The sequence below is a fragment of the Solanum pennellii genome, chromosome 4 (assembly GCF_001406875.1).
Source record: "Solanum pennellii chromosome 4, SPENNV200".
Taxonomy (NCBI): domain Eukaryota; kingdom Viridiplantae; phylum Streptophyta; class Magnoliopsida; order Solanales; family Solanaceae; genus Solanum; species Solanum pennellii.
The window spans coordinates 21,701,479-21,729,251 of record NC_028640.1 but is presented as its reverse complement, the minus strand read 5'-3'; the positions used below and the strand labels follow the sequence as shown (position 1 = coordinate 21,729,251).

Here is a 27,773-nt window from a genome sequence, read left to right as displayed (position 1 = left end):
GTTCTTCCCTAAACTCATAAAACCTTGAAATTTTTATGGTGAATTGTAGAAGATGATGAGTATAGGGATTGTGTAGAATGATGTTAGTTGTGTATTACTTCTTGAATAACCTTGTTTATGTATTGATTATGTATTATTGGTTAATTGATATATGAAGGCCCATGAAGGGGCAAGAAGGTATGAAGGTTGGTTCTTTCTTGAACTCAATTATTAAAAATGAATTAGTTAGATAGTAATGATCTTATATCTAATGTGTTGTTGTGGTGTTGATGACAAGCATCCCTCATCCTTAACCCTATACACTTGAATTAGCTATAAAGTATGTATGCATGTTTTGATATTATTATTGTACGATTGAAAGGTAGTTCTCATCATGACTATAATGAATTGTTTAAGTTAAACGTTTACTCACTTGCTAGTGGTTCCTAAAGTTAAAGGGTTGTTCTCACTTATGATTACTTATGAGCTTTTATGATGAGATGTTTACATAAGGGTATAGTATAGGTTAATGTGAACTTATGCGATGACTAAACATGGTTACAAAAGGGAATAGATGCTTAGCACCAAAAGGGAATGTAAATGAGATGGGAGTCTCACATTTAGTAAGTCCGACTTACCACATGTGTTTCCTCATGTGGTCTAATGTTGGTTATTGAAACCTCTTTCTCTAATTATAAATGTAAATGGTTAAATAAGTGTATGAACTCTCTCCAGATCCTTCTTAAGGGTTTCTACATAGTGTGAGGGAGGGTATGGGACATCTCTCATACATTGCACTTTTTGTAACGACCTGTTTAGTCGTTTTAAGCAGCAGATTTTACTTCTGGAAAAACTGTCTGAATCGACGGAACCCACGACGGACCGTCATGGGCACGACGGGCCATCGAGGGGGTCTCGTTCCAAAATACTTAGAATTCTGAAATTTGGGTACTGAAATCGACTCTCTGAACTTGGCGACGGACCTGCAGGACGAACCGTCGTGGGCACGACGGACCGTCGCAGGTGTCTCGTTCCAGAACACTTAGACTTCTGAAATTTGGGTACTGAAATCGACTCTCTGAACTTGGCGACGGACCTGCAGGACGAACCGTCGTGGGCACGACGGACCGTCACAGACCCTTTCGTGGAATTGAGTCTCTGAACTCTGTGACGGAGCAGCAGGACGGACCGTCGCAGGCGCGACGGCCCGTCACAGACTGCGTAATCCCAGGCTGGGTCGGATTTCTGTTTAGTAATTTAAGGGGCGTTTTGGACTATTCCTGCTTTAATTATAAAGTTAGTGGGTTAATGTTAATAAGTCTAATTACTTGGGGGTTAAAAGAGGTAACCTTGAGTTAATTAGTGGGATATTATTGCCATCTTTATACTTAATTATATGCTAATTAGGGTAAAAGAAAGAGGGTTTGAATAAGAAAAAGAAAAAGAACAGAAAGAGAGGGAGAACGAGTAGAGAGAGAGAGAAACGAAGAGGACAACAAGAATTTGGGGAATTTGCTTGCTTGATCACGAATCTTCGGTGGAGGTAGGTTATGGTTTATGCTATTCGTAGTAAACTCTTAATAGCGAATGATATGTATTGGGTAGTATTGTAAACCCTTCTATATGCTTAATTGTATGCTTGTATGAATGTGATTATATAATTGTGATAAAATAAGCATGATGAAGCTATTGAATCCCAAATCTTGAAAAACCCTAATCTACTTTGTTAATGAGATTGATGATGCCTTGGTATAAAAGAAGGCTTGATGAACTAAAGTAATGGGGTTGATGATGCCTTGGTATAAAAGAAGGATTGATGAATTAATAGAATGAGATTAGTGGAGCGGGTGTCACGAACCGACACGTAGTATTAGGGGGACCGGGTGTCACGAACCGACACGTAGAATTAGGGGACCGGGTGTCACGAACCGACACGTAGAATTAGGGGATCGGGTGTCACGAACCGACACGTAGAATTAGGGGATCGGGTGTCACGAACCGACACGTAGAATTAGGGGATCGGGTGTCACGAACCGACACGTAGAATTAGGGGATCGGGTGTCACGAACCGACACGTAGAATTAGGGGATCGGGTGTCACGAACCGACACGTAGAATTAGGGGGACCGGGTGTCACGAACCGACACGTAGAATTAGGGGATCGGGTGTCACGAACCGACACGTAGAATTAGGGGATCGGGTGTCACGAACCGACACGTAGAATTAGGGGATCGGGTGTCACGAACCGACACGTAGAATTAGGGGATCGGGTGTCACGAACCGACACGTAGAATTAGGGGATCGGGTGTCACGAACCGACACGTAGAATTAGGGGATCGGGTGTCACGAACCGACACGTAGAATTAGGGGATCGGGTGTCACGAACCGACACGTAGAATTAGGGGATCGGGTGTCACGAACCGACACGTAGAATTAGGGGATCGGGTGTCACGAACCGACACGTAGAATTAGGGGATCGGAGTGTCACGTTCCGACACCAGGATAGTATATGGAGCGGAGTGTCACGTACCGACACGAGAGGAATAAAGATAATGAATCTTGAAAGATGTTAATATACTCAATCTAATGAACCTAATTCCCAAATGAGTATGGTATTGAGGCTTGAGTCCTCATGTGTGAACTTGGCGGTGCTTATTAATGATTATAGAACTTGTTGTTGCTACACGTTGAGTATTGTAGTTGATTTATGATATTATCTGATATATACTGTTTTCTATTTTGAGTTGGCCGATGATATCTACTCAGTACCCGTGTTTTGTACTGACCCCTACTTGTATTTGTTATCTTTGTTATTTGTGGAGTGCAGCAAACGTACCGTCGTCTTCAACTCAACCGCAACTCTAGCCAGTCTTCATTACACCGGATTTCAGGGTGAGCTAATGCTTCTAGCTTGGACTGGATCTTCTTCCTCATGTCTTGATGCCTTGAAGTTCCGGCATGGACTAGCTTTTGTTTATTTTAGCTTCTTAGAATACTCTTAGTTTAGTAATTTGATCATAGATGTTCTTGTGGTGATGACTTCCAGATTTTGGGGAATAATAGATGTTGAATTTTAGAAGTTATTGAATTGGTTTTTATTAATGAGTTTAAGTCTTCCGCATTACTTTCTGTTGATATTAAATTGAAATGTTAAGGTTTAGATTGGTTGGTTCGCTCACATAGGAGGGTAAGTGTGGGTGCCAGTCGCGGCTCGGTTTTGGGTCGTGACAAACTTGGTATCAGAGCATTAGGTTCGTTGGTCTCATCACACAAGAACGAGTCTAGTAGAGTCTTAAGGAACGGTAGGGGGACGCCTTTACTTTTCTTTGAGAGGCTATAGGACTTTAGGAAAATTCCATTCTTTCTTTCTTTCGTGCTATTACTTGAATCCAATTGGTATCTAGATGATACAAATTGGTATCTGACCATCTTCACTCTATTTTCGCAGATGGTCAGAACTAGAGCAACGACTACGCCAACATCAGCACCGGCGGAACAGGGTGCGTCTGAGCCAGCCGCTGGGGCTGTAGCTCGAGGAAGAGCAACGGCAAGAGGCCGTGGTAGAGGTCGTGGGAGGACGTCCTCTAGGGGAAGAGGACAAGCACCTGCCCCATCTGGTACTAGGGCGGTGACTCCTCCACCGACTGAGGAAGTAGTAATAGAGGGTGAGGAAGGGGAGAATGAACAAGTACAGAATGAGGGATTGCCACCCCAACCTACCCCAGAGATGATCAATCAGGTTCTGGCTTATCTTAGTGGGTTATCTGATCAAGGCCAGACACCTCCAGTGTTTTCTGCACCAACACCTCAGGTTCCGGAAGTACAACAGGCAACTGCTGCGGCTCCCCGCATGGATGCTCCATTGGAAATAGGCACGTTTCCTCGTTTGACTACAGGGCCTATAATGACAAGCGATCAGCATGAACTTTTCAGTAAGTTCTTGAAATTGAAACCTCCAGTCTTCAAGGGTGCTGAATCTGAGGATGCCTACGACTTTCTGGTTGATTGTCATGAGTTACTACATAAGATGGGTATAGTAGAACGGTTTGGTGTGGAGTTTGTGACTTATCAGTTTCAAGGGAACGCCAAAATGTGGTGGCGGTCACATGTTGAGTGTCAACCGACAGAGGCACCACCTATGACTTGGGCGTCATTCTCTAGCTTGTTTATGGAGAAGTATATACCCCGGACTTTGAGGGATAGGAGGAGAGATGAGTTCTTGAGCCTAGAGCAAGGCAGAATGACGGTCACTGCGTATGAGGCTAAGTTTCGTGCATTATCTAGGTATGCCACCCAGCTTTGCTTCAGTTCACAAGAGCGGATTCGCCGTTTTGTGAAAGGGTTGAGGTCAGATTTGCGGATTTCAGCCTTACAGGTAGCGGCTACAGCGAAATCCTTCCAAGAAGTGGTAGACTTCGTGATAGAAGTGGAGGGAGTGAAGCCAGATGACTTCACCATGGCATCGACATCTAAAAGGTTTCGAAAGGGAGGTGAGTTTAATGGTTCTTACTCTAGAGGACAGGGTTCAGGAGGTTACTCAGTCCGACCAATTCAGTCTTCACTACAGACTGTAGTTGGGGGTCCACCTCAGACCGGTCAACATTTCTCTGAGGTTGGAGGTTATTCCCAAACCTCGTCATTCTCACAGAGACCTATGCTAGACCCCAGAGAATGTTATGGATGTGGGGAGACTGGACATATTAGGAGGAATTGTCCAAAACAGAGTTATAGACCCCCAATAGCTAGAGGTAGAGGTGGTCATGGTAGAGGCCGTTATTCTGGAGGACGTGGTGGCCGAGGTAATGGTGGTCACCAAAACGGCCGGGGTGACGGACAAACTGGAGCTACTACAACACCACATGGTAGGGGCAACGGGCAGACAGGTGATAGGGCCCATTGTTACGCTTTCCCTGGGCGGTCTGAAGCGGAGACATCAGATGCTGTTATCACAGGTAATCCTTTGGTTTGTGATTGCATGGCTTCTGTATTATTTGATCCTGGCTCCACATTTTCATATGTATCTTCCTCATTTGCTACTGGTCTTAATTTACATTGTGAATTGCTTGACATGCCTATTCGTGTTTCTACTCCGGTGGGTGAGTCTGTGATAGTCGAAAAGGTATATAGGTCTTGTCTGGTGACTTTTATGGGTAGCAATACTCGTGTAGACTTGGTTATCTTAGAAATGGTTGATTTCGATGTAATTCTGGGTATGACTTGGCTTTCTCCGAATTTTGCAATCTTAGATTGTAATGCTAAAACTGTAACGTTGGCCAAGCCTGGGACAGATCCGTTAGTGTGGGAGGGTGACTACACTTCCACTCCAGTTCGTATCATCTCCTTTCTTCGTGCTAAGAAAATGGTTAGTAAAGGGTGTTTAGCGTTCTTGGCACACCTCAGGGATGATACTACCCAAGTACCTTCGATTGAGTCGGTTTCGGTAGTTCGTGAGTTTCTAGATGTGTTCCCTGCAGACCTTCCTGGTATGCCACCGGACAGGGATATTGACTTTTGCATTGATTTGGAGCCGGGTACTCGTCCCATTTCCATACCCCCTTATAGAATGGCTCCAGCAGAGTTAAGGGAGTTAAAAGCCCAACTTCAAGAATTGTTAGGGAAAGGCTTTATTAGACCGAGTGCATCCCCTTGGGGTGCTCCTGTTTTGTTTGTGAAGAAGAAAGATGGGAGTCTTCGGATGTGCATAGATTACCGGCAACTAAATAAGGTAACTTTTAAGAACAGGTATCCTCTTCCTCGCATTGATGATTTGTTCGATCAGTTACAAGGTGCTTGTGTCTTCTCTAAGATTGACTTGAGGTCTGGTTATCATCAATTGAAAATACGGGCAGCAGATGTGCCAAAGACTGCTTTTCGAACCAGGTATGGGCATTATGAATTCTTGGTAATGTCTTTTGGACTAACGAATGCCCCTGCTGCTTTCATGAGCTTGATGAACGGGATTTTTAAGCCATATCTGGATCTCTTTGTGATCGTATTTATTGATGATATACTGATATACTCCAAGAGTAAGAAGGAACATGAGGAGCATTTGAGAATTGTGTTGGAAATGTTGAGGGAGAAAAAGCTTTATGCCAAATTCTCCAAGTGTGAGTTTTGGCTAGATTCAGTGTCCTTCTTGGGGCACGTGGTTTCTAAGGATGGAGTGATGGTGGATCCTTCTAAGATCGAAGTAGTGAAGAATTGGGTAAGACCTACTAATGTGTCAGAAATAAGAAGCTTTGTTGGTTTAGCCAGTTACTACCGTCGATTTGTCAAGGGATTCTCTTCTATTGCTTCCCAATTGACGAACTTGACTAAGCAGAATGTTCCATTTGTATGGTCGGATGAATGTGAGGAAAGCTTTCAGAAACTCAAGACCTTGTTGACTACCGCACCTATCCTTACCTTGCCAGTAGAGGGTAAGAACTTCATTGTGTATTGTGATGCATCCTATTCTGGTTTGGGTGCAGTGCTAATGCAAGAGAAGAACGTAATTGCGTATGCTTCGAGGCAATTAAAGGTGCATGAACGTAATTATCCGACCCACGATTTGGAGTTGGCTGCGGTAGTGTTTGCATTAAAGCAATGGAGACACTATCTATATGGGGTTAAGTGTGAAGTCTATACGGATCATCGTAGTTTACAGTATGTCTTTACTCAGAAAGATTTAAATTTGAGACAGAGGAGATGGATGGAACTACTGAAGGATTATGATGTCACCATCTTGTATCACCCAGGAAAGGCTAATGTGGTGGCAGACGCCTTAAGTAGAAAAGCAGGGAGCATGGGTAGTTTAGCTCACTTACAAGTTTCTAGACGCCCATTGGCTAGAGAGGTTCAGACTCTGGCTAATGACTTTATGAGGTTAGAAGTAAATGAGAAGGGAGGATTTTTGGCCTGTGTGGAGGCAAGATCTTCTTTTCTTGACAAGATTAAGGGAAAACAGTTTACTGATGAGAAACTGATCCGGATCCGGGATAAGGTGTTGCGAGGAGAGGCTAAAGAAGCAATAATGGATGAGGAAGGTGTTTTGAGAATTAAGGGAAGGGTATGTGTGCCCCGTGTTGATGATTTGATCCACACTATTCTTACAGAGGCTCATAGTTCCGGATATTCTATACATCCTGGTGCAACCAAGATGTATCGTGACCTAAAGCAACACTTTTGGTGGAGTAGAATGAAGCGCGACATTGTTGATTTTGTTGCCAAATGTCCAAATTGTCAGCAAGTAAAGTATGAACACCAGAGGCCCGGAGGAACACTTCAGAGAATGCCCATTCCCGAATGGAAGTGGGAAAGGATTGCAATGGACTTTGTGGTTGGTCTTCCAAAGACATTGGGTAAGTTTGATTCTATTTGGGTAATTGTGGATAGGTTAACTAAGTCTGCTCACTTCATTCCGGTCAAGGTGACTTACAATGCAGAAAAGTTAGCCAAACTCTATATCTCAGAGATTGTTCGGTTGCATGGAGTTCCGCTCTCCATCATATCAGATAGAGGTACGCAGTTTACTTCTAAGTTTTGGAGAACATTGCATGCTGAATTAGGTACTAGGTTGGACCTTAGTACTGCATTTCACCCTCAGACCGATGGACAGTCTGAGCGAACGATTCAAGTGTTGGAGGATATGCTTCGTGCATGTGTGATAGAATTTGGTGGCCATTGGGATAGCTTCTTACCCTTAGCGGAGTTTTCATACAATAATAGCTATCACTCAAGTATTGACATGGCTCCATTTGAAGCATTGTATGGGAGGAGATGTAGGTCTCCCATTGGTTGGTTTGATGCATTTGAGGTTAGACCTTGGGGTACTGACCTCTTGAGGGATTCATTAGAGAAGGTGAAATCTATTCAAGAAAAGCTTTTAGCGGCGCAAAGTAGGCAAAAGGAATATGCAGATCGAAAGGTTAGAGACTTGGAGTTTATGGAGGGTGAGCAAGTCTTGCTGAAGGTTTCGCCCATGAAAGGGGTGATGCGGTTTGGTAAAAGGGGTAAACTAAGCCCAAGGTATATTGGTCCCTTTGAAGTACTTAAGCGAGTAGGAGAGGTGGCTTATGAGTTAGCCTTGCCTCCAGGGCTGTCCGGAGTGCATCCGGTATTTCATGTGTCTATGTTAAAAAGATACCATGGGGATGGAAACTACATCATTCGTTGGGATTCGGTTCTACTTGATGAAAATTTGACTTATGAGGAAGAGCCTATTGCCATTCTAGGTAGAGAAATTCGCAAATTGAGATCAAGGGAGATTGCATCCATCAAAGTCCAATGGAAGAATCGACCAGTTGAAGAGGCCACTTGGGAGAAGGAGGCTGATATGCAAGAAAGATACCCACACCTGTTTACAGATTCAGGTACTCCCTTTTCGCCCTTGTTTTCTTCTCGTGATCGTTCGGGGACGAACGATGGGTAAATTGGTATCTATTGTAACGACCTGTTTAGTCGTTTTGAGCAGCAGATTTTATTTCTGGAAAAACTGTGTGAGTCGACGGAACCCACGACGGACCGTCATGGGCACGACGGGCCGTCGAGGGTGTCTCGTTCCAAAAGACTTAGACTTCTGAAATTTGGGTACTGAAATCGACTCTCTGAACTTGGCGACGGACCTGCAGGACGAACCGTCGTGGGCACGACGGACCGTCGCAGGTGTCTCGTTCCAGAACACTTAGACTTCTGAAATTTGGGTACTGAAATCGACTCTCTGAACTTGGCGACGGACCTGCAGGACGAACCGTCGTGGGCACGACGGACCGTCGCAGGTGTCTCGTTCCAGAACACTTAGACTTCTGAAATTTGGGTACTGAAATCGACTCTCTGAACTTGGCGAGGAAGTGCAGGACGGACCGTCGTAGGCACGACGGGCCGTCACAGACTCCTTAAACAAATTGAGTCCATGACGAACCTGCATGACGGACCGTCGCAGGCACGACGGGCCGTCACAGGCTGCGTAATCCAAGGCTGGGTCGGATTTCTGTTTAGTAATTTAAGGGGCGTTTTGGACTATTCCTGCTTTAATTATAAAGTTAGTGGGTTAATGTTAATAAGTCTAATTACTTGGGGGTTAAAAGAGGTAACCTTGAGTTAATTAGTGGGATATTATTGCCATCTTTATACTTAATTATATGCTAATTAGGGTAAAAGAAAGAGGGTTTGAATAAGAAAAAGAAAAAGAACAGAAAGAGAGGGAGAACGAGTAGAGAGAGAGAGAAACGAAGAGGACAACAAGAATTTGGGGAATTTGCTTGCTTGATCACGAATCTTCGGTGGAGGTAGGTTATGGTTTATGCTATTCGTAGTAAACTCTTAATAGCGAATGATATGTGTTGGGTTGTATTGTAAAGTCTTCTATATGCTTAATTGTATGCTTGCATGAATGTGATGATATAATTGTGATAAATTAAGCATGATGAAGCTATTGAATCATAAATCTTGAAAAACCCTAATCTCCTTGTTAATGATGGTGCCTTGGTATAAAAGAAGTCTTGATGAACTAAAGTAATGAGATTGATGATGCCCTGGTATAAGAGAAGGCTTGCTGAATTGATAGAATCAGAGTAGTGGAGCGGGTGTCACGAACCGACACGTAGAATTAGGGGATCGGGGGTCACGAACCGACACGTAGAATTAGGGGGACCGGGTGTCACGAACCGACACGTAGAATTAGGGGATCGGGTGTCACGAACCGACACGTAGAATTAGGGGATCGGAGTGTCACGTACCGACACATAGTAGTAGGGGAGCGGAGTGTCACGTACCGACACAAGAGGAATAAAGATAATGAATCTTGAAAGATGTTAATATACTCAATCTAATGAACCTAATTCCCAAATGAGTATGGTATTGAGGCTTGAGTCCTCATGTGTGAACTTGGCGGTGCTTATTAATGATTATAGAACTTGTTGTTGCTACACGTTGAGTATTGTAGTTGATTTATGATATTATCTGATATATACTGTTTTCTATTTTGAGTTGGCCGATGATATCTACTCAGTACCCGTGTTTTGTACTGACCCCTACTTGTATTTGTTTTCTTTGTTATTTGTGGAGTGCAGCAAACGTACCGTCGTCTTCAACTCAACCGCAACTCTAGCCAGTCTTCATTACACCGGATTTCAGGGTGAGCTAATGCTTCTAGCTTGGACTGGATCTTCTTCCTCATGTCTTGATGCCTTGAAGTTCCGGCATGGACTAGCTTTTGTTTATTTTAGCTTCTTAGAATACTCTTAGTTTAGTAATTTGATCATAGATGTTCTTGTGGTGATGACTTCCAGATTTTGGGGAATAATAGATGTTGAATTTTAGAAGTTATTGAATTGGTTTTTATTAATGAGTTTAAGTCTTCCGCATTACTTTCTGTTGATATTATATTGAAATGTTAGGGTTTAGATTGGTTGGTTCGCTCACATAGGAGGGTAAGTGTGGGTGCCAGTCGCGGCTCCGTTTTGGGTCGTGACACTTTTAGGATCCTAAGAGATGGTTCTAGTAGTGTTCCTTTATGATTGTGTTGATTATGACTTGTGTTGCTAATCTATTTATGATCTTTATGAATAAATCATGTCATGATAAAATATGAGATTAAGAATATTGCATGTTGTGGGTTTCTTAATGTGATACTAAGCTTTGGATAGGACTATGGGGTTCTATTATTTGCATTGCAAAGGTATTGCTTGGGTTGCCTACATGTTGGGTTGACATTACGTTGGGTTGACTATAATGCTTATTATATGTGTAGGTTGGGTTTAATTGATAGAAAGCATGTTTTTGACTAAACTGTCCTTTTATACATGCATTGATGATTTTATGCGTAGAAGCCATACTTAGTACGTGTGATGTACTAACCCATATTTTCTTCCCTTTTTCCCAAACTATGTAGGTTCGGGTCGTTGAGGATTTCAAGGCCACTTCTCAAGACACTTGGACTTGCTTCTACAAGTTGGTGAGTCCTCAAGTCCGAGGACGAAACCCCATATTCTAGCTTTCTAGTTTTTGTTATGTTTGAAAGACAATATTGTATTTTATAATTTGAGATGTTCTCATTGATGTATGGGCTAAGTCCCAAGTTTCTATTCCTTAATGTCTAAATGGTTCATTGTGACAAAGTTAGATGATATTTCCCTTATATGAAAAGAAGTGAACTTCCAAAGTAAAAGTTTTAAATATTTCGCACTTTTATTTTATGATACATGGTATGACGTATGCTAAGGGCTTGTATAAGACTTCTTCGTGGTCGAATACGCCGGTAACGACTAGGGGGTACCCTTGGGTCGTTACAAACTTGGTATCAGAGCATAAGGTTGTAAATAATGTAGGATTGATGTCACAACATACCACGTGAAGTAGAGTCTTGTTCATGGGTGTGTAGTGCACCACACTTATGAATGCGAGGCTACGAGATGCTTAGGAAACTCTCACTCTTTTGTCATTCTTTAGTCGTGCCTAAGAATCTTAACTCAATCTAGTCATTTATTATAATTCTTTTATGATGCTTATAAGAAATAAATACAAGAAGGAACAATGCTCGAAGGCCCGAAGAGGAAAATGTGAATGACGTGGTTCCCCTCAAGCTCCGCAAAACCCTCAAGTTCCTATTGAAGAAGGCGTTATGTTTAACTTGAGATAAGGGCGACCATTCATATCTTGACTCAATTGTTAGCTACTCAAGCTGGTACGGATACTAGGGTCCAAGTTAACCCCAATGCGAACACTACAGCAACTAGGATTAGGGATTTCACAAGGATGAATCCCCTTACCTTCTTTGCTCCAAAATAATGGAGGACCCACTAGGGTTCATTGACGAAGTGTTAAAGGTTCTAGATGCTATGGGCGTGTCTTCTCAATAAAAGTCAGAACTAGCCACCTATCAACTCAAAGATGTGGCTCAAGTTTGGTATGAACAATGGAAATAGGAGAGGCCCGTTGGAGAAGGTCTGTTTAGTTAGGCATCACTCAAGACGGCCTTCCTTGATAGGTTCTTTCCCTTAGAATTGAGGGAAAGGAAAATGCAATACTTTATCAATCTTCATCAAGGGGGTATGAGTGTGAAAGAGTATAGCCTCAAGTTCACTAAACTATCAAAACATGCTCCCACTATGGTGGTAGATTTCAGGGCTAAGATAAACACATTTGTTATAGGGATATCTGACCTTGTGGTTAATGAATGTAGGTCGTCTATGTTGATTCCTAGCATGGACATCTCATCTCATGGTTCATGCCGAACAAAGTGAGGAGATAAAGCTTAAGCAAGTTTGTAAGGAGTTGAAGAAGACAAGGGACAAATATGGAAATTCTTCCAAGACTAGTTTGTGGTTCAAGACAAGCCAAGATTCAAGAAGAGGTTTTCCAACCAAGGTCCTCCTAATGCTCCAAGGGTCAACAAGGGTAAGATGTATACCCCCGAGCTTAAAGAGGGGAAAAGTGGTGCTTCTTATGTGGTGCAAAGTGTGGTAGAAAACATGAAAGTAAAGTGCCTAGTTCACACGGGGAACTGTTATGGTTGTGGTAAGAGTGGCCACATAAAACTGTTATCATGCCTTTATGTAAAAACTTCATAAAACTTGACACGATAAGCATTATACCATTTACATACTTAATTTAGTCATATTCGATGGTCACAACATTATATAAAACCATATATTGCATTTAAGGCATTTTAGTCACCACTTTACAGTAAACGTATTTCAATTAGAGTGAGTACCTTAATTTTACAGTAAGCTTTCTTTCTCTTTAACTTCTTAACTGTCCAAGTAAACCTTTAGTTATACTTGGTGCAATGCATCCATAAGGACACAAAGTACTCATACAAATAACTTTCCTAACTCAACACATACATTAATAGAAGTACAACACATCATAAGACACATTCAAGTCAAGACTACCAAAACCATTACAATAAACTATAGTCAATTTGCAAATATGCTAACTTCACTTTACATAGACTCTTATAAGACCTTCCTCACAACCCCAATCTAAGTCTACTAGTGCAATGTACATGTGAAGCCCATAACCTCACACATACTAAGTAAACCTATCAATAGACCACAAGCATATCATTCACTTCAGATATCAACAAGGCAAGTAAATACAACTTCATATATGCCAAGTAAGACCTCTTCATATATTCACTAAGACCCACATTATGCATGTAAGGTAAGAACACATCATATAGACTCATTAGGACTCATACCATGCATATCATCACAACAAGTAGACAAGACTACAATTTCATGCATGAGGAAATAAACATAATCATATGCATTAGAAAACCTTCCTAGAACTCCCTTCAAGAGCTACTTGTGCAATGCATAGCTGAAATCCCATACCACCACCTACACTAAGCAACTTCCCTAAGGTTATCCTAGTTAGGGTCCTTACTTTACTTGCATTGTCCATTTTACTTTAGGGAAAGTATATCCTTAACCGACATTAAGCCCATGGTGCTACATGAAATTTGGTGTTGTAGAGCCTTACACCAAGGGAAGGTGCTCTACCTTGCCAAAGTAGAACATTAACACATGCTAGCATCTTAGGTGAAATACCTTGCTAGATCCTATGGGGCAAGCATAGTTTATCGAACATTGAGGTATATATGGAAAAACTCTTTATTCCTATTGAGGCATTGTAGTTATCCATCTCATGAGTACAATGGTGAACAAGCCTTCCCACATTGGGAAGGGGCACCACTCATCAAAGTTCACTCGGTGCTAAGTTAAGTTCCCTTTATTGAAAAGTCATTATTATCATTACTTTATACAATGTAGGCTTAGGAGAGCTAAACCCTCATATGCTTAGCTCATAGGTCATAGATGAGAGTTCATCAACCTAAATCATGTTAGAAGTCCTTTCACATGGACATAGCATAAGAAAGCACCATTTAGTTTAGGGTACCCTTGAGAACACCTTTCAAGAGCCCCTCTATTGACTAGATCATCATACAAGCATCATGGACATACTTTCATGTGAGTGTGTGTATACATATATGTGAGCAAACCTTTCACATAATTGATAGAAACTGAATCCAATGGCACAATTGAATTATAGAAGAAGAAGTAATCACAATTTCATATATTGATCAGTTCAACTACATTGTATTACTCTCTACATATATATACATGTACTAAGTGACTTATTTACAATAAAACCATCTTCTAGAATCTTCTCAATATCCTAACTAACTATCTTAACTAACTATCAACTAATCAAGTTAATTATTTACAATCTCTTTGTTATAATCTCTAATAGCCCCCTTCAAGCTAGAAGATATGAAGATGTTCTTCATTCCTAGCTTGGAAATAAGATGAAAATGTTGATGTTTGCTTAGTCCTTTAGTTAGGATATTAGCTGGCTGTTCAGATGAGCATAAGTACTGTAAGACCACAAGACCTTTTGACACTTTTTCTCTAATAAAATGACAATCAATATCAATATGTTTTGTTCTCTCATGGAACACTGGATTAGCAGCAATCTGAATAGCTGCTTTGCTATCACAATGCAATGAAACAGGTAACACCAATGGTACATCCAATGTTTTGAACAAACCAATAATCCAAGTAATCTCTGCAACAGTAGAGGCCAGACTCCTATACTCTGCTTCAGCAGAGCTTCTGGAAATAGTAGACTGCTTCTTGGATTTCCAAGATATTGGAGAATCTCCATACTTGATTACGTAACCAGTAATTGATCTTCTAGAATTAACACATGATCCCCAATCAGCATCACAATATGCCTGAAGGGACTCTGTGGATTTGAATTGTGTTGTCAATAATATCCCAAAACCTGGTGATTGCTTAACATATTTCACTACTCTGATGGCAGCATTCATATGAGAAACTTTAGGAGCCTGCATGAATTGGCTGAGACTTTGAACTGCATAAGATATATCTGGCCTGGTGAGAGTAAGATATAGTAACCTCCCAACTAATCTCTGATATTCACCAGGATCTAATAAGAGTGAATCAGATTCATCTCCAACTAAATCATCAAACTCATGTGTAGTAAGTTTCAGATTTAATGCTGCAGGTGTAGACATAGGTTTAGAAATCCCTAACCCCAAATCTGAAATCAATTCTAATGCATATTTCCTTTGGTGCATCAATATTCCTTCTGAATTTCTAGCAAATTCAATGCCTAGAAAAAATCTAAGATCTCCTAGATCTTTTATTCTAAAATGATCCTTTGGAACCTGCTTTGTTTCTTCTATCATTTGGCAACTGCTTCCTGTCACAAGCAAGTCATCCACGTATATAAGAACAACTACAATGTCATATCCAACTTTCTTGGTCATGAGAGAATAATCAAGATGACTTTGTTGGAAACCTGCTTCAATCAAGGCATTCGTTAGCTTAACATTCCATTGTCTTGAGGCTTGCTTAAGCCCGTAAAGAGACTTAATCAGTTTGCATACCAAACCTTGACCTTTTCTTGTCTCATCAGATTGAAATCCCTGAGGTAATTGCATATATACTTCTTCCATTAAATATCCTTGTAGAAAAGCATTATAAACATCCATTTGTTGAACATTCCATCCTTTTGCTGCTGCTACAGATAACACTGTTCTCACTCTCACCATTTTAACAACAGGTGGGAAAGTTTCATGGTAATCTAATCCTTCCTTTTGATTATAACCCTTAGCCACCAACCTAGCTTTGAACCTTTCAACCTGTCCATCAGCTTTGTATTTGATCTTATACACCCATTTGCAACCAATGTCCTTTTTACCAATAGGTAATTCAACAAGTTCCCATGTCTTATTGTCTTCAAGGGCCTTAATCTCCTCCTTCATAGCTTGAACCCACCTTTCATCTTTCATAGCCTGATGATAAGTACTTGGTTCTTTCTCCATTGAAGAGTTGGCAATATAACATCGATATGACCTTGAAAGACCACTATAATCAATGTTATCTGAGATAGAGTACAAGCAATTTGACTGTTTAGATTTCCCTGATTTTGTTAGAACAAAATCTTGCTGCCATAATGGAGCCTTGCTTGATCTGCTCGACCTCCTCTGTGTCATTACAACATGATTATCCATGTGATTTTCTTCTTCTCCTGGCACATTATAGGTGGGAGCAATCTCTACTGCAGGTAAAGGAGCTGTGTAATCTTCAACAGCATTGGCATTCATAGAAATTTCTGCTTGGCTATCTTCCATAGGTGAAGGTGCAGACTCCAATTCTAGATCATCAGTATCATGCAAAACATCTGTAGAATGAGACTGCAAAACATCTGTAGAATGAGACTGAAGAGGAAAAATATTTTCAGTGAAGATCACATCTCGACTGATAAAGAAAATATGATGTTCAAGATCATACAATTTGTAGCCTTTCTGCGTAGTTCCATATCCCATCAAGACAGATTTAGTTGCCCTTGCACCAAACTTATCTATCTTTTGTGTATTTGTAGCATAACATAGACACCCTATGATTCTCATGTATGATATATTAGGCTGTTTTCCAAATAGTACCTCAAAAGGAGATACATTATGCAAAACAGTTCTATTGATAATGTGCACATCTGTTGATATGCACTCTCCCCAGAATCTAATAGGTATATATCCTTGAAATCTGATTGCTCTAGCCGTTTCCAAGATGTGTCTATGTTTTCTTTCCACCACACCATTCTGTTGAGGTGTGTATGGACAAGAACTCTGATGTATGATTCCATGATTAGTGAACAAATCAGCACATTGAGAATTGAAGAACTCCCCTCCATTATCTGATCTCACAGCCTTAATTTGTATATCAAACTGAGTTTTAACCATCAAAATAAATTGTCGAAGTATAGTGGAAACATTTGACTTCAGATGAAGCAAAAATACCCAAGTCCATCTGGAATGATCATCAACTAATGTAAGGAAAAATCTCATGTTATTATGTGTAGAGACTTTATAATGCCCCCATACATCCATGTGAATTAGATCAAAACATCTAGTACTTCTATTGCTACTGGCATGAAAAGGAAGTCGAATTTGTCTTGCTAATGGACATACATCACAATGACTCATGACAGAACTCTTATTGAGCTTAAGCATACTGATTTTTCTAATCACATTTAAAGGCACATGGCCTAATCTTTGATGCCACAATACTTCATCCTCACATCCTCTTGCTGCAACAAATGACCTTGATCTATGTGAAAATCGATCTTGATTCTTCAACATGTACAATCCATCTTCCTCTTCACCAATCTCCTTCACTTTCTCATTGAAGAGATCCTGAATGAAGAAGAAATCAGGATAAAATACAACACAACAATTCAATTCCTTAGTCAGTTTTGACACTGATAAGAGATTGAACTTAAAATCAGGCGCATATAAAACATCTTCTATAACATCACCTCCTTTAAGTTGAGAACTGCCTGAATTGGTAATGAGTGTTGTGTCACCATTAGCTAACTGAACCCTTCCTAGATTATTTACTGAAGATCCAGGTTTCAATAAGGTAAGATCTCTAACCATGTGATTAGACGCTCCACTATCCACTATCCAATCTGAAGAACAATTAGCTGCAGTATTACAAAGAGAAGTACCTGCAAATGTACCTGCCATATGTGCATTAACCTCATTCATGTTGTGTTTCTTCAGCATTTGTAATATTTGATTATATTGATTTGGCGTGAAGTAAGAAACAGGTCCAACTCCTCCACTTGTGCTTGGTCCAAATTGAGGTTGCTGATGATTGTATGATTCAACTTAAGATCTCTGTTGCCCTTGCATTTGTGAAATCCCTTCTGCTGGTGTTCCACTTGAAGCTTGTACAATATTAACCCTTTTCTTTCCTTTCCAATCCGAAGGATATCCAATTAATTGAAAACATATATCCTTTGTATGACCCTGCATATTACAATGAGTACAGTGCTTTATTTTGTTACAATCCTCTCTAGTATGTCCTCTCATCTCACAATGATCACAATAAGAACCACCTCCTCTTTGTTGACGACTAGATCCATAACCTCTACCTCCTTTTCCTCTAGAACCTGATCCTCCAAATTGATAACTACCTGATTTATTTGTCAATAATGCAGTAGGATCAGTGATGCCTCCACCAAAATATTCACCACTGAGTGCACGTTGACTCTCATCTTGTACAATCATGGCATAACATTGATTGACACTGGGTGGTGGATTTAGCATAAGTATCTGACTTCTAGTTTGTGCATAGCTTTCATTCAAACCCATAAGAAATTGCAATAACTTTTTCCTACCCATATTATCAGAATAATCCTTCGATCTAACACATTCGCAAGATGGAGGTGGAACTATTGAATCGAATTCATCCTAAAGGTCTTTCAGCTTTGAATAATAAACTGAAATAGGGGAAATACCTTGAGTATGTGTAACTATGGCTTTGTGAAGATGAAAAATTCTGGACATATTAACTTTATCAAATCGTTCCTGCAGATCCAACCAAACTTGAGCTGCATTTGATCGAAAAAGAATTCCACTGACCAAATCCTTGCTAACATTGCTCATAATCCATGACAGGACCATTGCATTACATCTGTCCCATTGCTTCTTCTCAATTTCAGTCGTGAAACCATCTCTTTTGATGCTGCCGTCGATGCATCCTAACTTGTTCTTCGTGAGCAAATTCAATTGCATTGCCCGACTCCATAACGTATAATTCTCCATTCCAGTAAGCTGTATCCCAATTTGCACTGCCCCTGGTACATCGGAAGATTCCAGAAACAGAGGATGATCATGATCTATCTTCTTTGCCATTGATCATCAACTTTAAGCTATAAATTGAACATAGAATAACGATTCTCAATCCCTAAGCTCTGATACCATGATAGAAACTGAATCCAATTGCACAATTGAATTATAGAAGAAGAAGTAATCACAATTTCATATATTGATCAGTTGAACTACATTGTATTACTCTCTACATATATATACATGTACTAAGTGACTTATTTACAATAAAACCATCTTCTAGAATCTTCTCAATATCCTAACTAACTATCTTAACTAACTATCAACTAACTATCAACTAATCAAGTTAATTATTTACAATCTCTTTGTTATAATCTCTAATAATAAGCACCCTTAGACCACACATGTTCATACTTGTGCTTCTTTCATGCATAAGAGTATAGGTGTAACTATATGAGTAATACTTCCATACAAACACATTTAGACGGTTCAAGTAAAGAAGAACTTAGAAATTTCGTATAATTCCAACACGTCCAAACACAACTTTGTTGATATGCCCGGCAATCTTCATATCAATAATTATCTAAGAAAGGGCCCTATGCATATTCATACTTCATCATACCATATAAGACATATTCATAGCTTACTCATGCATTCATAACCATGTACATAGATAACAAACCTAGGAACTATCCTATCAAGGCACACATGTGCAATGCATAGACAAGGTCCTATACCCTTGTCCATACTAGTACACCTATCAAGTCATCCTAGTTAACTAAATACATAAGATGATTCATAAACATATACTTTACATGCATAGTAGTAGACACAGGTGCATATGAGAATATCCTTTCATTAGGCACCATGAACTTATACTACAAGTAAGCATGCATGATGTGTGAGTGTGTGTGCATTGGTCAACATGATCACATAATGTCTATCAACTTCACATTGTGGCAGCCACCCTCTTAAGACCACAATTCACATACATGCATAGACCACACATCACAATTTAGCATACGAGATAAGATAACATCACATTACATTCGAGACTCCTAAGCTTAGCTAATCACACATTTATATAGGGGTACATAGGTAGGGGTCATTAATCATCATTATATCATTAATGGCAGCACCTAAACATAACCCTAACATAGTCATCCACATGCTTATTACATAGGCAATACAACCTAGATAATAACTAGAGTAGTAGACTAGGCATGCTTCAAATTTGGTAATCATCAGCACCACACCTTCATAATAAAATATCCTTCAAGGCCATGATCACATCATATATATATAATTTGGATTAGCAATATTATTCATATTCATTAATATAATTTTATTTTCTTCTTTAAATTTCAATTCATTTTGAACTACCTAATGCATTAATAGAACATTTATGTGAGAAATCATAAAAGGGGAGTATGTGTGTAATATTTAAAATAATTTTCAATTATGTAATGTTTATTTAAATATATCTCGTTAATGATTTCATTTTACACTACAAGAAAACTGTGAATTTAATGGAGATTTTTCTGATTCGCATGAAACTTATGTTCTGGCAAATTTTCATACTAATTCTCGAAAAAAATCCCTATGTAATTCACAGCTTTCTTTTAGTGTTATTTGTATTATCCATTATTGTATATAATGTATAATATTTGCTAGCAATTTATATTATTTAAAAAATACGATACACAATAATTTTATATTAAACGATTATAAAAGAAAATAATATGAATTATATATGGTGAATATTTTAGAAAGAATTTGCTTTATGAATTAAAAATATATAAATGAAATAAGAAATAATAACATAATAATAAAGAAAGAAACTTTTTTGGTGTAAAATTTTGTGGAATGGGCTGAAGTTGCTTATATCAAATTTGGTATACACCAAATTTAATATAAAATTTGATATTTGGGTTGAAGATGCCCTAATGTTAAGTATGAAACGAATATAAGTGTGATAATTTAAGCCTTATGGAGGTTAAAAAAGTTATAATTCAGCGAGTAATAAATACAAACTAGAGATTGTAAAATATGAAACCATTTACCACCAAAAAATGAAACCATTTATTAAAAAAATACGATTATTTAAGGAATTTTTGATCCACTACTTTTTTTCGTTTTCAAAACTTCAAAAACATAACTTGTAAAATACAATTTCAAAAAATTCAAACACACAACTTAGATGGAGCTGGAGCTTTCAGTCGAAATCAATAACTATAATCATTAAAATTTGAAAAGATTTATATATAACTCAATATCAAACACACGCATAATGTCTTCTATAGAATTTTTTAAATTATTATTATTAGTTATTAGATTCTAAATTAAATAATTATATATATATAATCATTTAATTTAAAATCTAATAACTAAACAATAATAATTTAAAATTCTAATATAATCATTTAATTTAGAATCTAATAACTAAAAATAATAATTTAAAATTCTAATATAATCATTTAATTTAGAATCTGATAACTAAAAAATAATAATTTAAAATTCCATATTTACAAACTTTAAATTTTGACGACTCTGTGTCATTTCTCCTAGAAGAAACTTTCGTTTCTGTTTAATAAACGAACATATATTAAAAGTATTACTTTTTGAATAGTATTTTATTGAAAGAAGAAAATATTTCTTGGACTTTTCTCAATAGAACAATTATACTTTGAATATCACTTCCTCCGTTTTAAAAATAATGACCTAGTTTAACTTAAAACGAAGTTTAAGAAATAAAAAAAGAGTTTTTAATTTTGTGCTTCTATATTAAAGTTATGTCAAACTAACCAAAATATCCTTTAATCTCGTGATCTTAAACATGTCATGTGGAAAGTTAAAGTTAAAGTATTGCCAAAAAAGGAAAAACGTAATTTCTTTTTAAACAAATTAAAAAAAATAAGGACATTTTTTTTTAACGGAGAGAATAGTTTTGTTTTCTTAAAAGCACATGATATTTCTTGGACTTTATTCAGTATATAACAATTCAAGCCCACAAAAACATGGTCAACATGGTTATATATTTCACACAATCTTTTGAATACAAATATTAAGACTTGACAATGTCAATCTTAATGTTCTTCACAAATATGCCTTCCAAGAAAGTCACCAAACAGTTGGACAACTATAAATACCCATAGCCCTTTTCTCCATTTCCCTCCAAGCAATTACCCAAATATAACTAAACAAAGTCATTATAATTTCCTCACTTTACGCCAAAGTTTGATTAAACTTCAATTATTTTTACTTGTTCTTTATTTATCTCCATTTTTACAACAATGGTTCTCTCAAAAACTTCCTCTGAATCTGATGTTTCTGTACACTCCACCTTTGCTTCTCGCTATGTTCGAACTTCACTTCCAAGGTAAACATCATACTCAGTATTGAAATCAGAAATTTCATTAATTAATAGTGTTCATTCAAGATTTAATAAATATATATGTATAATGTTATTAAAGGTGGGTTCACAATTTTGATTAGATGAGTTCAATCTCTACTTACGTTTTGACTGTTGAATTCATCAAGTGGACTCATAATCTTCTATAATTTATTCATAATCTCTCTACCGTCTCAATGTAAAATTAAGGTGGTATACATACATATCACTTTCCTCATATTTTGTTTATGAAATTACATCAAATATTATTATTATTATTATGAGCTTAATAAACACTTAGTGCTTATTAGTCAAATCTTTTAATTTCTTATTTTAATTATAAATCAGCTTATAAACATGTTTAGTTAGATCAAGATATTTTAATTGACATTTTATTATTATTATTTTAGGTTTGAGATGCCAGAAAATTCTATCCCAAAAGAGGCAGCATACCAAATAATTAATGATGAGTTGATGCTTGATGGCAATCCAAGGTTGAATTTGGCATCATTTGTGACAACATGGATGGAGCCAGAATGTGATAAGCTTATGATGTCTTCAATTAACAAGAATTATGTTGACATGGATGAATACCCTGTTACCACTGAGCTTCAGGTAATTTCTTCTTCCCTTTTATACGACGTATTCAAAATTTTAAGTTTATCGAGTATTGAATTATATAATAAAACAAGCATAATCGATTGTTGATATACTCTAAAGCTATGAATTTGGTCAAATTACAATTAACTGTATAAAAATGATATATTTACGCTATCAATTTAATATTGACTTATTATATCATGTTATTAACACTCATCTATTTTATTTTAAGTTACTAATCAACTATATAAAATAAATTTACTTAAATGGAATGATTAAGTAAATAATTTGTTACTCTATAACATATATACAAATTAATTTTTTATATCTTTCGATTTTTAATTTTTAAATTTTATTTGTGAATTTATATCGAGTATATTATTATTTTGTTTGTAACCTAGCCCTTGGAGCCAAACAGGAAAAAAATGTTTTCTATATTTTTTTCTTTTTCTTTCCCTTTTCTATACTATAACAAAAATAACTTTTATCGGCATTAAATATTAACATTAATAAAGAGTGCTAAAGTTTTTACCGGCATTAATTAAGTGTCATTAAAACCAATATCGATAAAGGCTTTAGGGATATATACGAAGAGTGAAAATTGTCGCTAAAAATACATATTTAATAATAATTAAGAATTAACTATCGCTAATGATTATTTGGTTGTAGTGTTAATATCTAGACTAATCTTTTAGTTAAACTTTGCTGAAAAAGAAGTTTAAGGGTCAAAATGTCAATAAAAGAACTTTAAATTTGACTTTTTGGCGGCCATCGTACGCTGAAAAAGTCACGGCCTTTCTTAATATTTTTATTTATTTATTTCAGTTTATTTTTCTAGTTTTTTATTTATTATTCGTTGTTCCCTATTTGAACAAATATATTCATATCCTTAGCTTTCTTCAATTCTATACTCTATTTTAGTTTTTCAATTGAAAAAAATTATTTTTCCAAATAACCAATTCCAACTTAATGTATTTTAATTTCAAACAAAAAAATCTCTTTTATCAACATTATCATGCTTATTATTTTTATTTTATTTTTATTTTCTTATTTCAAATATAAATTCTTCTTTTTTTCAAATATCATTTTATATAATTTTCATGTGGACATAATATTTTGTTTTCAAATCCTTTATTTAACGTGAAGTTATATTTTATAACAATTTTTTTAAATATCGCAAGTAAATATTATATAATAAATTAATAAAAAATTCAAATAAAAGTAAAATTATTAATAATAAAATACAATAAGTACTCACCTTTGAATATGATTGTTGCTTTTGTAAATGCTCTAGTCATGCATTATAGACTTAAAAATGAACATTTTTATCCTTAAATCTTTTTATGACTTAGCTAAAAATTATCTAAATCGGAGATTTTCAAATTTTGTTAGTGACATTTTTTTTTATAAAAAATAACATATTATTAATTTGGGATTAATATTTTTAAAAAAATTATATTACTTTTTAAAAAAATTATAATATATAATTAATAAGATTATCTGTAAAATAATAATAATAATAATAATGTGATTTTCCAAATTTAGAGAAGTATTTTTATTTAGTTATATTTAATTGTAAAAAGAAATTAATTTAGCGAAATTGCAGAATCGATGTGTGAATATGATAGCACGTTTATTCAATGCGCCTTTAGAAGAGGAAGAAGCAGCAATTGGTGTTGGCACAGTGGGGTCATCAGAGGCCATAATGTTAGCGGGCCTAGCCTTCAAGAGGAACTGGCAAAACAAACGCAAAGCTGAGGGAAAGCCTTATGATAAGCCCAATATTGTTACTGGCGCTAATGTTCAGGTTGCCCTACATTTTTATTTAGTATAATAAATAATCATCTTTGAATATCACTTGTTTTAGATTGAGAGTTATTAGCAAAAGGCGTTCAAAAATTACTTAACTTTTGACTAAATTTCTGACTCCATTTTCAAAAACTTGTTATACATAAAATATATTTTTTATTTTAGGTGTGTTGGGAGAAATTTGCAAACTACTTTGAAGTGGAATTGAAAGAAGTAAAGCTAAGGGAAGGGTACTATGTGATGGACCCAATGAAAGCTGTGGAAATGGTAGATGACAACACCATTTGTGTTGCTGCTATTTTGGGTTCAACTCTTAATGGAGAATTTGAAGATGTCAAACTCTTGAATGATCTGCTCATTCAAAAGAACAAGCAAACTGGGTAAACTACGACTTCAATTATTATTATATATAGTAATAGACAATAAAGAATATTTATGTTTTTTTTCTTTGTTTTGGTAGATGGGATACACCAATTCATGTGGATGCAGCAAGTGGTGGATTCATTGCACCATTTATCTACCCAGAGTTGGAATGGGACTTTAGGCTTCCTTTAGTGAAAAGTATTAATGTGAGTGGACACAAATATGGACTTGTCTATGCTGGTATTGGTTGGGTTATTTGGAGGACTAAACAAGACTTGCCTGAACAACTCATTTTTCACATCAATTATCTTGGTGCTGATCAACCTACTTTTACTCTCAATTTCTCCAAAGGTAAAATAAACCTCATATTGTATTTAATTATTTTTAAAAAAAAAAACAAGCATATTTAGTATGATAAAATATGAAGAAGTTTATGTTCCAGAGATTATTTTCCTAAACCAAAGATGTCTTTCTAAATTTAGAAATAATTTAGTAACTTTTTTCTTCTTATTTTACCTTTACCTTTAGTGAGATGATTATTTAAAGTCACAAAAAAGATATATGGCTATTGATCAAAATATCCAAAATGCTTTATTTCTTTCTTAAAAACCTTTTTTTGTTCCATTTGGATTAACTTCTTATTTTACCTTTTTTTAAGAAATATATATTATTTGACTACGACTTTTTCGGACATTTTCTAGATATATAATATGAATTTTGAATGTTATTATAATTTGGTCATATAATATAAATTTGTGCGAATGTAGGTTCAAGTCAAATCATTGCTCAATATTATCAACTTATCCGGTTGGGCTACGAGGTAAAATTAATTAGATTTTATAAATTCATAAATGTAATTATATAATCAATATACTTTTGTAATTTAATTGCAGGGATATCGAAATGTAATGGAAAATTGTCGTGAAAACGCCATTGTGTTAAGAGAAGGACTTGAAAAAACAGGACGTTTCAACATAGTCTCTAAAGATGAAGGTGTCCCATTGGTGGCCTTTTCCCTCAAGGACAATAGTCTTCACAACGAATTTGAGGTCTCTGAGACGCTCCGTAGGTTCGGGTGGATTGTCCCTGCCTACACTATGCCAGCTGACGCTCAACACATCACAGTGTTGCGCGTCGTGATTCGGGAGGACTTCTCCCGAACCTTGGCAGAGCGTCTCGTCTTTGACATCGTCAAAGTCCTCCACGAGCTCGACACGCTTCCGGCTAGGTTGAGTGCCAAAATGGAGGAGAATTTGGTGATCAAGAATAATAATGGAAAGAAAACAGAAATTGAAGTTCAAAGGGAAGTTACTGATTTTTGGAAGAAGTTTGTTTTAGCTAGGAAAGCAGCTGTTTGCTAGGGAAGGATTACTTGTTGAAGGAATAATGAAGTATTAGTAGTAACTTTTTATTATTAATTTTACAAAAATTACCAATTTTCTTTTTGACTATCTTGATGAGTAACTAACAAAATTTTATGAAGGATGATAGGTGTATCATCTTTTGTTCTATTACGATTGCTATGTTACATTACACCTCTATTTATTATTCTTGTGGAATTTTCCTTTTAATTTATTTTTCGCTATGTTAAGTCTTTTCTTCTTTCATATTTTTGGTTTGTACAATAATAATTGGTATCCACAGGAAAATCGCATGCACTTTTACCTAATGTCATATTAAAAGCGAAAATTTATGCCTGAAATTTTAGAGACACGTATACTATCTTCTATTACATTCAAACTTATTTTATAAATAATTTATATCCCTTTTTGATCTACGTGGAACTATCAACTAGATTACTTGAAAAGATTGTCAATACATATTGGCTCAGAAAATAGTGTCACGTAGACCGAAAAGGGCAGAAATTATTTATAAAATAAGTTCGGAGGTAACAGGGCCTTAGACCATCTCCAACCCACCTCTATTTTACGAAACAATTCCCTAAATGGTCACCCTAGTTAAGAGAATTGCTTTGAAATATCATTTATGTTTCACTTAGGACCAAAACATCACTCAACTATCACTATTTTCCTCCAAATATACTTGACATTTTAAAATCATCAATATCTCCTACTTGGCATGGCATGTCATTTAAGTCTTTTTTTTTTTAATAATAGACTAATTTAATTCATTGAACCTATTTAACTAAAATAATGATCATATTATTTTTAATTTATTTTTAATCTATTAAGAATAAATTTTCATGCTTAAAATTATCATAATTAAACTTTTTATTTTTATATTTTATGAAGAATACATTTTTAAAATGTACTTTAATTTTATCAATTTTGAATACTTATAAACACATACATTCAAAAAAAATATTGATATACAAATCACTCATTAACGCTAATTTACGTCAATTAATTATAAGTTGTATAACAAATCAATAATATTGAAGGTCAATTAACCATTACAATAATATTAATTGTATATTTTGCAATTCATGTTTTCGATATTATTTTTTTTGAAAAAAAAAAAGAAGAAAGTGAATAATATTTATTTTTTATCCATTAGAAATACTAAATACCTCAAAAGTCTTCTTAAATTCTAGTTGATATGCGCTGTCATTAAATAATCATTTTTAAAAATATTAGACCTATTTAATTCATCAAACTTATGTCTCTAAATAAATATATAAATTACACGAGAATTTATGAAGATTATAAGAAAAGTAATTTAAAAAGTCCAGTAACTTTATATATTGTCACCAAACAAAATTTAATGAAAAAATCTCTGTGTGCACTTATTGCCGGATAATTTTAAAATTCCTAACTAAATTATTTGAAAATTTTACACAATTTTTTTAAAAAAAGTATTTAGATAAATTTGTAAGGTCTACAAAAAAATTGGTAAGAAAGAGAAATTATTATTTAACTTTTTCTAATTTTATTTTTATGTTTATTCTTTTATTCTATATTATATTATATTATAACTTTTCATACAATTAAACATCAATAAATAAACTAATAATTAATTGAATTTA

General features: G+C 36.2%; 1 protein-coding gene and 1 pseudogene across 1 annotated transcript; one reads left to right on the top strand and one right to left on the bottom strand.

Annotated features, from left to right (window-relative positions):
* Positions 1-17,661: 17,661 nt before the first annotated feature.
* On the bottom strand, positions 17,662-18,671 carry LOC107016584 (annotated as a pseudogene).
* A 3,141-nt stretch (positions 18,672-21,812) lies between these two features.
* LOC107016348 (glutamate decarboxylase 4) lies at positions 21,813-26,346 on the top strand. The gene is made up of 7 exons (XM_015216838.2): positions 21,813-22,003; positions 22,426-22,630; positions 24,222-24,422; positions 24,590-24,804; positions 24,885-25,138; positions 25,555-25,607; positions 25,681-26,346. Exons 1-7 carry the CDS (start codon positions 21,918-21,920, stop codon positions 26,146-26,148), a joined length of 1,482 nt encoding a protein of 493 aa, XP_015072324.1. The 5' UTR covers positions 21,813-21,917; the 3' UTR covers positions 26,149-26,346.
* The last annotated feature ends 1,427 nt before the right edge of the window (positions 26,347-27,773 follow it).